Source organism: Phaethon aethereus, assembly GCF_964289735.1.
Source record: "Phaethon aethereus genome assembly, chromosome: 7".
In the NCBI taxonomy this organism is placed as follows: Eukaryota; Metazoa; Chordata; class Aves; order Phaethontiformes; family Phaethontidae; genus Phaethon; species Phaethon aethereus.
The window spans coordinates 22,246,784-22,260,051 of NC_138583.1; the positions used below are offsets into that span (position 1 = coordinate 22,246,784).

At 42.8% G+C, this 13,268-nt stretch overlaps 1 protein-coding gene across 1 annotated transcript; it reads left to right on the plus strand.

The window, feature by feature from the left end:
* Positions 1 to 358: 358 nt before the first annotated feature.
* LOC309406690 (lipase member M-like) lies at positions 359 to 11,245 on the plus strand (the record flags this gene model as incomplete). Its single annotated transcript, XM_082001969.1, has 9 exons — positions 359 to 490; positions 2,003 to 2,117; positions 2,365 to 2,563; positions 3,377 to 3,486; positions 4,958 to 5,094; positions 6,043 to 6,183; positions 7,927 to 7,998; positions 9,408 to 9,476; positions 11,012 to 11,245. The coding sequence occupies 9 exons, from the start codon at positions 359 to 361 to the stop codon at positions 11,243 to 11,245; spliced, it is 1,209 nt and encodes a 402-aa protein (XP_081858095.1).
* Between the last annotated feature and the right edge of the window lie 2,023 nt (positions 11,246 to 13,268).

The following is a 13,268-nucleotide window of genomic DNA, read 5'->3' on the forward strand; positions in this document are numbered from 1 at the left end:
CCTGTGAAAACACAATCTTTCCTCCAGGTGACCAAGACACATATTTACAATAGGGAGAACCATACATGAGAGAGAAAGGACAAACTCATGGCACAAACTAGCACTGATATCGTACAGGCACTTTCCCCCAGGTGTGTTCCACATCTTCCCGGAGCCTTTGACTCACTCCTGGCCTCCGCTACATGGCATAAGCTACGGACAGTCCCTCCTCACACAGGTGCTTATTCTGGCAGCCCCATGAGGAACAGACCTTGGGCAACCTTCAGGAGACTCCTCACTTGGGTCTTCCTGTGGAATTCCACAGCACTCTCTTCCTAATGCAAACACCGCTGCATGTGCTCTTTCACACAGTCCCAAGATGTGGTGCCTCCTCGTGCTGCTCTGCTCCCAAGGAATTGCCTTTTCAGCAGGATTCACGGTACCCTCCACCCTGAGTTCAGACAAAAGCCAGTACACAAAGGCTCGCAACCCTGAATGCTTTATGAACGTTGTAAGTTGGGTCACTTTCTCTCCCTTTCTTTCTAAATTGTCTCCCCCAGTACCGCTGCCACTGCCCCGTCACTAACAGTCCCTGTCAGGAGGCTAACAGTAGGACAGACCCCCTTCAAGGGGGCCCTTCCAGCATTGTGGTAAGGAGCGCCCACCTGGAGGAAACCTTAATACTCCTATCCAAAAAGACTGAGCTGCCAGAAGAATTCCTTTGCAGTGGAGGCAAAGGCTGGTTTCTAGTCTCAAGGGAAGCAAAGCCCTCCCCTTCTGTAACAACCTGTTTTCTCAGTACAGTGGCAAGGGAGGTTGAATCCCTTCTTCAAACAGCAGATTCACACAACACAGGGTAATTCAAGACCACTTGCTCTGAGTCACCAAAGATTTCCTCACAATAGTGGAAAGACTGTAATAGGTGGTGCTGTGAGTGAGTCTGTAATAAGAGATCCACCCTGCCTTGCTTGCCTAATCACACTTTGGCAAGACAAGATTCATTATGGACCAAACCCCACAGCTTTTGGCATTGTCTTATACAGATACTGTTGTATGTTTACTCTCTAGAAAGGTATGATCTGCACCAGCCTTGTACAGCACGACAAACTATCTCCCAAAAGGTTAGTCATTCTGCTTTGTCCCATGGTATGGGGTCAACTACCAGACAACTACCACCTGAGCAGGTCTGAAGAAGACTTTGATGCATCTTTCTGCAAGACCTGTAATATTTATTCTTAGCCATGGTCCCTGTAGCCAGGGGCCTTGCACTACCGTCACCGACACAGTGCTCAGCTTGGTTACTTTCCAAAGCAGGACAGCTTTGTCTGAGCTGTTTAACAGCATCATCCCTGAAGTCTAAAAGAACAAAGATGCATCCAGGAAAAGTGGTGGAGAACGCTGGAGTGCTCAGGGAAATGCTACCCCCAAGACAGTCCTAACACACGACAGCACACACAACCAAGCTGCAGGGCCCAGGAACAGTCTCATTTACTGCATAGGTGAGCTCTGTCATCCTGCCACTCATATAAACCTGTGTAGTGCTTGGGCACTGCTGCTACAGCAATTACTACTTAGCCAAACCTAAGCAATATGGGCTATGCCAGGAAGGCTCCCAAGCATAACTAGGTGGTTCTACCTAAGCAAATGCAGCTCTTGGTATTTCAATTTGAGAGATACAGCATTAAAGAGCATCCACAAACCACACCACACAAACTCAGCTCAACTGCCCTCACTGCCGTTTGCATCCTCCAGCCTCCATGGCTATGTTATAGCATACATCTGATCATCCCCAAAGGAGAGAGGCATGGGTTGTGCTGTCCTGCAGGAATCTCTTTTGCGTCCCTTCCCACAAGTACAACACAGAGCAGTAGAGAAAAAGTCAGCAATATGTTATCACATTAATCTTCCTGGCACATTATTGCCTAGCTTCACATTCCTGGACAGAAGTAGCCTCCAGACACCTTCTCCACCCATCTCTTCACCGCAAATGCATGTTAACAAGCTCTCCTTTGGCTTCCCACAGAGTGAAATTATCAGATATCATGGATACCCCAGTGAGGAATACCAAGTTACCACGGAGGATGGATACATTCTTGGTGTTTTCAGAATTCCTGCTGGGAGGAACAGCCAAAATACAGGTGCAACAGAGTTATACGACATAAGGAAGGTCTGAGTGCCAACTCTTACGTGGGTCTCCCATCTTTCCCCTTTGCACATGAAGTGGCATGTTCCACCCATTTCCATCTCAGCAAGAGCACCTAGTCAGGAATGTGGCCTGAATTATGTATAAAGCTTTTAAAACTCCTGCAAAACCAGACTCTGCACCCCAGATTTAACTAAACATTACTTACTACCACAGCATAAGAAAACCCTCTTCTTTTACAGAGAAAAAGCCTGCAGTCTTGCTACACCATGGTACTTTAGGAGATTCTATTCACTGGATTTCTAACCTGCCCAACAACAGCCTAGGCTTCCTCCTCGCAGATGCTGGCTATGATGTCTGGATGGGAAATAGCCGAGGAGATACCTGGTCGTTAAAACACAAGACCCTTAAGCCCTGCCAAAAAGAGTTCTGGCACTTCAGGTACTCCATGCAGAAATAATTGCTGAAGAAAGCAACTTTCAGGGGACGAGAAAAGCTTGGGTAGTTAACATTGGGATGCAGAACCTTTCTCCTTCTGGTTACATGGAATAATCCCCTTTTGGATTATATGAAAACTCTACTGGTTTTCATATCATCTGACTTCAGCTGGGGCACGCAACATCTAAGGAGACCAGACCAACCCTTTTCCCCGGATGCAGCCACTTCTGGGCATGTCAGGGGGAGCTTGTCTACATGATCTGGACAAACCCTTCTGGAATCAGCACATACAGAAGTGAAGCTGGAAATACACAGGTCACTTTTATCCATACACTGTGCTGGTTTCTTTGGGGAAAAGATGTCCAAGACTAGAAGGCATCTGTAACCTTGAAGTCTCCCACCAGATACCACATCCCAAGTGCAGACAGGAGAGGAAACTGCTCAGCTCAGTCTACAAATCTGAGCTATCGTAACTGATGTTAACTAAGAGAGAAATATTTTTTGTAACCCATGCTGGTGAGAGCACTGATTAAGTTCAGTTCCCCAAGGGCTGCAGGTGACAGGTGAAACTGGCACCTCCTCCGCAGAGAGCCCAAGGCATCAGGCAGCCTGGCAGTACAGCTGTCTCCCTCTACCCCCTTCCCCAACTCAAGCAAGAATGCAGACAAAGTGTGCAACCTCATCTTTCAACCACATCTTTCAACCTCACCTTTCAATTCAAGGGTTCTGCATGGTGCAATGAACAAAACTGACATCCAGTAACTCTCACTGCGACAGCCGAATTGCCTGCTAGCTTTTTGTGTTTCTCCCTTTTAGCTTCGATGAGATAGGTAAATACGATATTCCAGCAGAGCTGTACTTCATCATGAATAAAACTGGACAGAAGGATGTATATTATGTTGGGCACTCAGAGGCTTCAACTGCAGGTAACGTTAACACTGCCTGTGTATAAAACAGTTACCATCACTACCCGATTTGCATATGTCTCTCTTAACTCTCTTCCTCATAAAAAGTTATTAAAGAAGAAGTACGGTCTAAACTGACACTTGTAAAGTGCAGGAAACTTCTCTAAGAACTGTTCTATCTGAAACAAGCAAATAATAGACAATCCAGAACCACTTTTAACTTCTGTAAGTAAGGATTGCCAATATATAAAAGCTGTTATTTACCAGGTACCCTGTATTATTGTTTGCTAAGTATCCTTTCTTGTTACACTCTAAGCATTTATTGCTGATTTTTCATAGTCTCACAGTGACTTGATGTGTTTCTTAAATCTTCAGTAACAATGAACTTTTATTAACCTCAGTTTTTAAGATAGATGTGTTGAATCCTCATGGATTAGATGTAAATACTAACACAACAGTCCATAAGACAGTTCAAACAACAGACAAAAAAATAAAGCTACTAAGTCTCATAACTTAATGCCAGACTTACTACTTAAAGCATCGTTGACTATAACTCACCACATTACTGTTTAAAAACAAATTACCAGACACTGGAAATTAGAATAGAAAGATCAATGCTAAAAACATCTTTGCTATTAGCACCTGCATATCAACATCAACTCACTTATGGTCTTTGAATGTTATGAGTCTCTATGATTTACATATATGATCCATCAGTAGATACAGGGTTTTATGGCATGGTGTGCCATTGCCCTTCTACAAAAATAAACTTGGAAATAGTGCAGAAAATGGGGGCAAGTGGCATGTGGCCACATTCTTAGACAATTATTTTCCCTTCTTCTCATAAGTGCATTCTAAGCATCTTTTAGCAGAACAAATCATCCAGGCCAAGACATCACCTTGTCTTTATATAACTATGCTTTAGGCAACCAGTTAAAGTTGTCACCAAATCTGTCACTGGAGAAATTTGGACATGTTCAGAGAACCTTTTTGGTTTTCCTTCCTTCCTCCTCACTCTCACCCAAGTTTGCGCTTAGTTACCGGTAAAAAATCCTGCTCTTAACCTACCAACCTTCAGATAATTACAGAATCACTGCATGCCAGCATAAATGTATACAGTCTTCAAGAGACTGCACGCTGAAAAACTCATTCTTCTATAACAGTTTGGGGAACTTCAGAGGGAATCTATATTAAGACAATTTGCTTAATGCATCTTCTCCCATAAAAATGGCCTTAATGTAAAATTATCAGTTCTTAGAAAATCAATATCTGGACATGCTCTAATGAACCTGTGTCTTTAGAATGAACTCTGTCTCCAAAATAAAAGTTTCAAGAAAAAAAACACTTTCCTTAGGTCTGCAGCACAGAAATGGACAACAAACAATGGGCTGCTGATCTAGTCTCACTACTTCTTTGCTGCCTACTGCTTTTGTATTTATTTGGTCTATAGAGATATAGTCACTAACTAGACTTGCATCTTCTGTGTTTGCAGGCTTCGTAGCATTTTCTACTTATCCTGACTTGGCTCAAAGGGTTAAAGTGTTCTTTGCTTTGGGACCAGTAGTCACAGTTACATATGCTACCAGTCCTCTGGTAACATTTACACGTCTTCCCCAACCGTTGATCAGGGTAAGTCATTCCTCTTTCTAAAAGACATAATAGTCTGTTTTGTCTCTACTGGATTCTCTCAACCTGAACTGATTTTAAGGAGGTGATGAGTTAAGAGTAAATTCAGTGTATCAGGCTGCTGACAGTGCTGGTAGACTTCAGACTTTCCACAGAGGCAAGGCTCAACACGATATCTCTCTTGGAACTTCTTTAACATAACAGGTATACTTTCACCATTATTTGTTTAAATCAAATATTTTTGAAGGAAGCTCACAAATACTAGAACAAGAAGAGTCTAACATAGTCTACTAAATCTAGCCTTAAGTACTAGCAGAAAACCACAAATATTTCACATTTTGATTTATTAGACATGCAGTTCATTTATGCTTGTGAAATATTTACTTGTAAAATGACAATGGAAACTTAAAGGGAAATAACTATTTCACAGCAGAATTTGCCAATTTAATAGAATTTGCTGTGAATGGTGGAAGTCCTGCAGGCTATACTTGATGTCAAACTGCAGGAGTACGTGCTCTTTCTGTCCAAGCTGTACCCATTATGTGACTATAGACCATCTAGCTCGTGTAGAGCTCATTTGTCTGCTCCCTCTTTACTCAGTAGCAATACTCACAGTACAGTTTGTGCACCTGCCTGGAAGAAATATTAGGGCAAAAAGGGACTCCCTATACTCTGCAGTCATGAGTGCAGCCAACTGCCCTTTCTCACTGAGGTCAGTGCACTAAAACCAGATGGATAGCGACTTCCAGGACTGATGCCTAATAATAAGCAGCAGGAAGAACATGTGGTGTGCTCTTGGGAAGAACATGCTTTAAAGGATACTGGGATGGCATGCAGTTTCAGCAATCTTAGTTAAGAGGCAAGACTATCAGAGAAGAATGAGGGACAATTTTCTGCGTGAAGTATTCCTGCAACAAGGAAAAAAAATGTTTGCACTTTTCCTCCCCTCAGTTATTACTTGGCTGCAAAGGAATTCTTCACCAGAATGAACTGCTGAGAGGGCCTCTAACACGGATCTGCAGATCTCTAGGAAAAGTTTGTGGCAGTATCTTCAGCTACATAGCTGGGGACAGAGTACAAAGTCTGAACACGGTAAGCATGTCCAAGAACACCTTAATACAAGTAAAGCTAAAGTAATTTCGAAGGAAAACAATTTTTCTGCCTTATATCTACACACAGTTGCAGGAGCATAGAGAAATGTGTTGGGATTTTCAAGTAATGCCAACTAGGGCCGCAATTAATGATGAGATGTGCCACCTGACATTCAAATCACACATGGAAGAAAGGCTGAATCAGAATGGTGCCATCTTGCTATGATGTCCTTCAGTGTCCCCTCTTCTGGGGCTAAGCTAAAGAAAAGTTGGACAGATACCAAAGCTTTTTAAAATGGACGGAGAAAGATCTTTTTTTCTTTTCCACAATTCATATTTTTCTTCCTAAATAGGAAGATATCCAGGTCATCTGAACATAAGAGATTGTTTCTTTTTGGTCACTACACATCAAAACATTTCCGGACAAAACTCAAAGCTGTTTCTTCACATTTCTCTGAACAGCAAGATCTCATTCCTTTACTCTGTCCGCTCTCTTTTTTTCTTGCAGACCTTCCACATGTCTATTCTCCAGTGACCTTTGATGCCTTGATTCAAAGAAATTCAAACTTAAGAAATTCAGACTTAATAACATCAAAGTGTTATTAAGCAGACATCTTTATTGCAGTGCTGGACGCATGGGGATATCTCCTTCTAACATGCGTGTGCTGAAACAAAAGTTCATCCTTTATATACCATAAAGACATGAATATTCATACATTTTCAAGAAATCACCGCCTCCTTGCTTATCTACTACATTTACATAATGCTGGCGTTGCAAAACTACACTACACATGCGCGGGGGTCTTGGCTGGTCGTCAGTGGTCATTTGGGGAGTTCACCCCCTACTCCTTTTTCCTTTTATGGTCACGGGTCTCTTGAGGATAATTTCTTCTCCTTGGATGTTTGCCCCTTCTGTTGTCCAGCCAAGTGGTTCCTTCTTACCGTCCTTGTTTGAACACTCCCGCCAGTCTGTCTCTATGCTCAAGCTTAACATATCTTCTCTGTTCTCTTTAATCTCTCAGTCCTTGCTCTTAACTCTTCTTTGTTTTAATTTTCACAAGGCCTGCTTTCCTTGTGATTAACTGTTTACACATAGCTACAATGTTAACATTGAGGTCAATATAGCCTAAAGGCTATGAGAGTAGACTGTTACACATAATCACACGCTTATTAGGCTAAAGAATTCTATACTAAAGTTAAACTAATCATGTAATCAATAAACTTCCTGGAAGTACATATATTAAGAAATTTGCAAAACTTACAGTTGATTAGTTACATATGCTAAAACCTTACAATTGTTTTAGATTCTTGTTTCACCCTCATACTCAGACTATTTAACAAGTGTTCCCATAAGAATCTCCCACACATGTAGCCTCCCTATGTTCAAGCAGACAGTCTATTAACAATCCTCCTACACTGATTAAGCACAGCACTGCTTAAAAGCAGCATACAAACTCTAGAAAATGGGAAAAACAAAGGCCATGCACACTCCCCAAATGATGTTTTCCATATGACTAAGCACTAAAGTAGGACAGACTCTTGCAAAGGGATAGAATTCTACATACTCATTCCTACTGAAAAATCACATGTTTGTGAGTCTTTCCTCATTTTTCTGTTTGATATTTGAAGAATATACTATTAAAATGGGGTTTTAACACAGCAGCAGTATGTTGCTCAGGTCCTTCACAGCTTTATTCTGTCACAGCACTGGATCCTTGCCTTTAACGCTCTGCTTTCTCTCCAGAGTCGAATGGATGTATACGTAGGACATTCCCCTGCTGGGACATCAGTACAGAACGTTATCCATTGGCATCAGGTACAACTGCGTACTGACGTATAAATAAACTCTTACTACAGCTTTTTATGCAACTGACAGTCTACAGGGAAGTCCAGAGGCGGTGGATCTGGGAAACTGCCCGTCACATCTGCTCACATGCTGCCATGAGCACCTGCCACACAGGGAGGACTGTTTCCCATGGCTCACCAGACCATTCCCTGAATTTCCCCTTTGGTATCAGGCACTGAGGTTTCCCCAGGGCACATCAGGCCTCTCTGCATGTTGGGCTCTAATGGCTTCCAGCCTGCATCTGTAGGTATGAAGACATTTGCCTTGAAAGCTGCAGAAGGGAACGGGAGCACAGCCTCGGCACTTGGCAGGCAGCAGGAGGATAGTGGCAACTTGAGCAGCCAGGGGATGAGCCAGACAAAGAAGTGACCCAGGCTAAAGCTTTTCTCCCAGAGGGTTAGTTGCAGCCTGGATCACCTCCCAAAGCCAGTCAAACACACAAATGCTTCTGCTGGAACAATGGCAAAGTGGGGAACTGCCTCTTCTGCTGGCATCTTATGCCACTCTCAGGCCTGAGGTTGTTCTGCCTATGCTCTAAATCGGACCACAGCAAGAGAAAGTCAGCTCAGAAATACACCACTGCATGAGCACAGAATTGTGGCCACTTCTCCCAATATTTAATACCGTCTTAACAACAGACATGCTCCTGCACCCACCCCGACTAAGATTCCCCGGGTCCAGATCACCAGCACACAGAGCCAGAAATCAGAGGCAAGCTAGCAGATTTCTTGCATATCCTCAGTTACTTAAAGATTTTGATTAAAAAAAAAATAACAAATGCACATATTTTCAGTAGGACAGATGCATTTTTTTTTTCTTTTAGACAAAATACATTCAAGAAAACAATGTAGTGTTAACAGTGTAGTGCTAACCACATCCTGCTCCCAACAGCCAGACTCTTGTAAGAAATACAGAGCCTCTGGAAATGTTGCCACTACTGTGAGCAGACCAGACAAAACTGATACAGGAAAGACATGTGAGGAGACATCTTATCCTACACTAAACTAGTAATAGACCTGACACGTTCTAGACATTCAGGTCCTCTTTCCATGTGACAACTGAACCCAGCTCTGCACCACGAACAAGGACCCCAACTTTAGTTAACTAAGGTAGTCAAGCAAAATTTTAACAACAAAACACACCAAGTGTGGCAGCTAAGGATCAGGAGAGAATGTTAGCAAGGAGAAAGGTGATGAAGCCACTCTCCCTACAATCCGTCCTCAGAACCCCCGGAAGCCTGCAACCAGAGGAAGGGGTAGCAGTAACTCACAGTCCACTGCCCGAGCCTTGGCTTCAGTCACAGGCAGGAAAACACCTCCCACACCCTGCTCTGTATCTTAACAATTTCATTTTATCTGTCCTTGTTCCAATATTAATAGCTAACACGTGCAGACCAATTTCAAGCTTACGACTATGGCTCTAAGGAAAACATGAAGAAATACAACCAGGTAAGGCAACATGGTTTTCCTGAAAACTCATCCTTGGGTCCTGGTAAAACTAAGAACAGATTGTAGCACCTTGAGTACTATCAAAGAGCAAGAGAATGGTCTGAATAAATGTTGCACTTCAACATAATACTCGTAAGTGTAAAAGCCTATTCACAGACAAGACAGAGATAGTTCTTTGCAGACAGCTAACAGAAGCTCGTTTCGCCTCCCCTACTGATGCAAGGATGAGTCCAATGACATGTCAATTTACCTGCCATTCCCAAAAGGCTAAGAGCTACACTCAGGCCCTAGGACTGGATGAGTATCGAGCTCTTCACTTCCCCAAAAAATCGTCAAAGCCTGCCTTTCAGTTAAACACCAGATTGGGGGCAGGGGGGGAGAAGTAGAAATGCATCTCTTACCTTGATTGTGGGAAGATACCTAGCATGAAAATAAAACAGAAGGGGTGCTTCAATACAGCACAATGGAGACTACTGCTGCGGTGAATTAATGTATTCTGTACAGAAAAAAGGAAACAAACAAAGTTTGGTTACTATCTGCTTTGGTTACTGCCTAGTCAACACTCAGACATGTTGTGGTCTTCCTGTAACATGGATAACTTGCCTGACAATTTTTGGAAATTTGATCAGATCAAATCTGATCAGATCAAATCTGATCAAATCAAATTCACTACAAGTTGACTTGTAGTGAGCTTTTCTGCATCAGGGCAAGTAATTTTATGGGTGGCATGTTATTTTACAGGTGGAGAGGCATTCCTCAGACACCTTCCATCTGCACGTGCAGTCTTTAAATACTTAAGTTTGAATTTTGGAATGGGTAACATTTTACTCCTAATACTTTGAATGGTTAGGAAACTGACCAAAAAAGCAGTCACCAAGAAAAATAATAGAACCACCCTTAGATAACAGGGGTCAATTTAAAAGCATCTTCTGCATGGACCCTTATCACACTATAGACAAATAACCATCCTGCATTAACTCACTTGGCTCAGGGCTCAGAAGATCCCCATTCTCCTCTTCCACATTTCTTTCATTTCCGCTCTGGTGATGGGCAAGACAAGTAGCCTCACTGGCTAGTACTCCCATCAGTAGCAACACTGTGACCTAGAGAGATGTGTCAAGTGAAGTCTGGAACAATGCAACTAAAAGTCTTTCACACCATGCCCCATAAAAGTATGAAAAGGACCCTGCACAAGCCAGAAATAGGGAACACATGAACACCAGCTCTGTAGTCCTTGCCTGATATACACAGACACTGTTCTTTTCATATCCCCAGCTCTGAAGGGCACAAGCAGGTGTCAAACTGCAGGACAACTCATAGCTGTGCATTAAGGAAAGACACAGGAATAGGATGGATTGTGCCCTTTCACAGTAGGCAGGGAATGGGTTGGGGAAAGAGACACTAAGAGGGTGGCCTTCATGCTTGCTGTTTTGATGTAGGGAGTGCAGAAGGGAGAGGTGCTTGCACAGAATCCTTTTTCTAAACACAACTTCTGATATAACAGCATTGACTCAGGTCTCCTCCCTTTCTTACAGTCTACTCCTCCTGCGTACAAGATAGAGGAGATAAGCACACCAATTGCTGTTTGGACTGGTGGACGTGACAAATTTGCAGATCCAAAAGACATTGCAAAGCTACTTCCTCGGATTACCAATCTCATTTACCATGAGCATTTTCCTGCTTGGGGACATCTCGATTTCATCTGGGCCCTTGATGCAACTGAGAAAATGTATCAGAAAATCATTGAAATAATAACAAAACACTCTTAAAGCTTCATACAGGGAACCCACTCATACAGTAAAAAACACAAAGATTACTATTAACAGTAGAATATGGGTATAGGGATTGGTATAGGAGTTTACAAACCACTGTAGATTGTTTTGTAATTTTCTTACATTGTTTTGCATGCTGTTACATCATTTTGGTGACTGGAGTATCACTGAGAAGTTTGAGCTACATGGGGATGATGGCTGAAAATACATACATATTAGAAGGAAAATGCCAGGGATCACTTAGTTTGGAAGATCCTTTTATAGGACTGATTCTGATATTCTCTTTCCTGGTAGATGAACAGCCCATATTCCACCTGAGACAGAGGTGTTATCCCATGAAAACCCAAAAATGGATCTACTCTTTTCTCTGTTGAAGTGTTACTGATCTTTGTTTAAATTAAATCATCTATACCTCTGATAGAGTGCTTGTCCAGTTTTCCTCTCCTCACATTATAAACATCAGCAAGTCAGATCCAAAAGATGTTCAGCTGCAAGACTATCCTGGCATTTAAGCAGACAGTAGTTGGCTTTTAATGGCCCAAATGCTAAGGAATCCAAACTCAGAAAACCTATGTCAGAGGGACATCACTTGTTTGTTGGACAGAGACAGATGCTCACTTACCCTCACATTAACTAACGGTCTGTTCACCCCCTGACTACAAAGAGCACAAAATGTCTTCGTGTTCATAACCTGGCAACTGAGGATTGAGGAGAAGCAGACACAGCAGCAGCATGCAGACAAAAGACTACAGCATCCATGTCAAGAAATATTCCTGGCAATGTCAGTAAAGAAGTTGTTTCAAGTTCTTCTAGCTTCTCAGTTCACTGTGTTAGTGTATCCTGCTTGCTCACCTAGAAGATTAATCCAGGAGTTGAAAGATCACATCAAAGTGTTCATCATTAGAGGCCAAGACAGGGTAGCTCAGGAACTGTGGGTGTTTCTGGGTGGGGGCTTAAGCCCAGATTCCTCAGTCAAGACTTGTGTCAATTGAAACCCATCTGTTGATAATCTGAGAGATAGACATCAATCTACAAGCACAACATGTTTGGCTCATGCAATATAGAAAACATATGCTAAGGAGATGACACATCCCAGGTACCACTGGGAACTGAGCTTACAACTTCTGGAGAGGTTTGTAGTCCAAGACACAGAGATTGCAAAGTAGCTACTCTCATACCACATTATTTATAAACCCTACTGTCCTGACCAACCCAGACAGAACAGACCTAGCCCACTTTCTCAAAGTAGCAGGACAGACGCTGCATAGGCATATCAGACATTACACACAACACAAACAAAACCTCTAGGACTGAAGGAAGGGGGAGCAGGACCAATAATTCCAGCTCAGGTAAAGAGGAAGCAAGCACTTCTTTGATCTGTCTGGCAGCAAAGCCCTTCACCTGTGCTCCCACTCACACTTCTGCAGTACCACCTAACATTCAGACAAGATGCACACAATGATCCTGACAGCATGATGCTGCACAAAACACACAACGGAAGGGAAGGAAAACAAAGAATCACAACACCAAACTCCTTCTGCCCATCAGTGGTGCCTTTTCCATGCCACAGCATCAGGGCTAACCATGAACCAACTCAGATTCTCCACGAACCAGAGCACAAAGCTCTGCCCAACTGAAGAAAGGAAATGGCAGGGGAACGCCTTTTCTGGGAGATAAATGAAGTTCCTCTAGCAGTTCCTCAAAACCTGGTTGGGTGGACACAGGTCTGAGATTAAGCTCACTCAGCTTGGAAGCAGCCATGAAGGGGAACTCCAGGACATCAAGGTCAAACTTCTCTTGAGGGCCTTCCTGTGTTGTACAAGAAGAACCAGCTACAGACACACCCTGCAAGAGGTTACAGGGAAGCATTCAGGTCAGTGACCAACACTACTTGGGGAAAGAACACAATGTGCAGTGTCTTTCATACTGAACACCTAAATCAGCCTAATGTTGATGTCAACACCATGTCATCAACCTAATGTCATCAACTCTGACCTGAGTTTTACAAAGGATTGCCAAA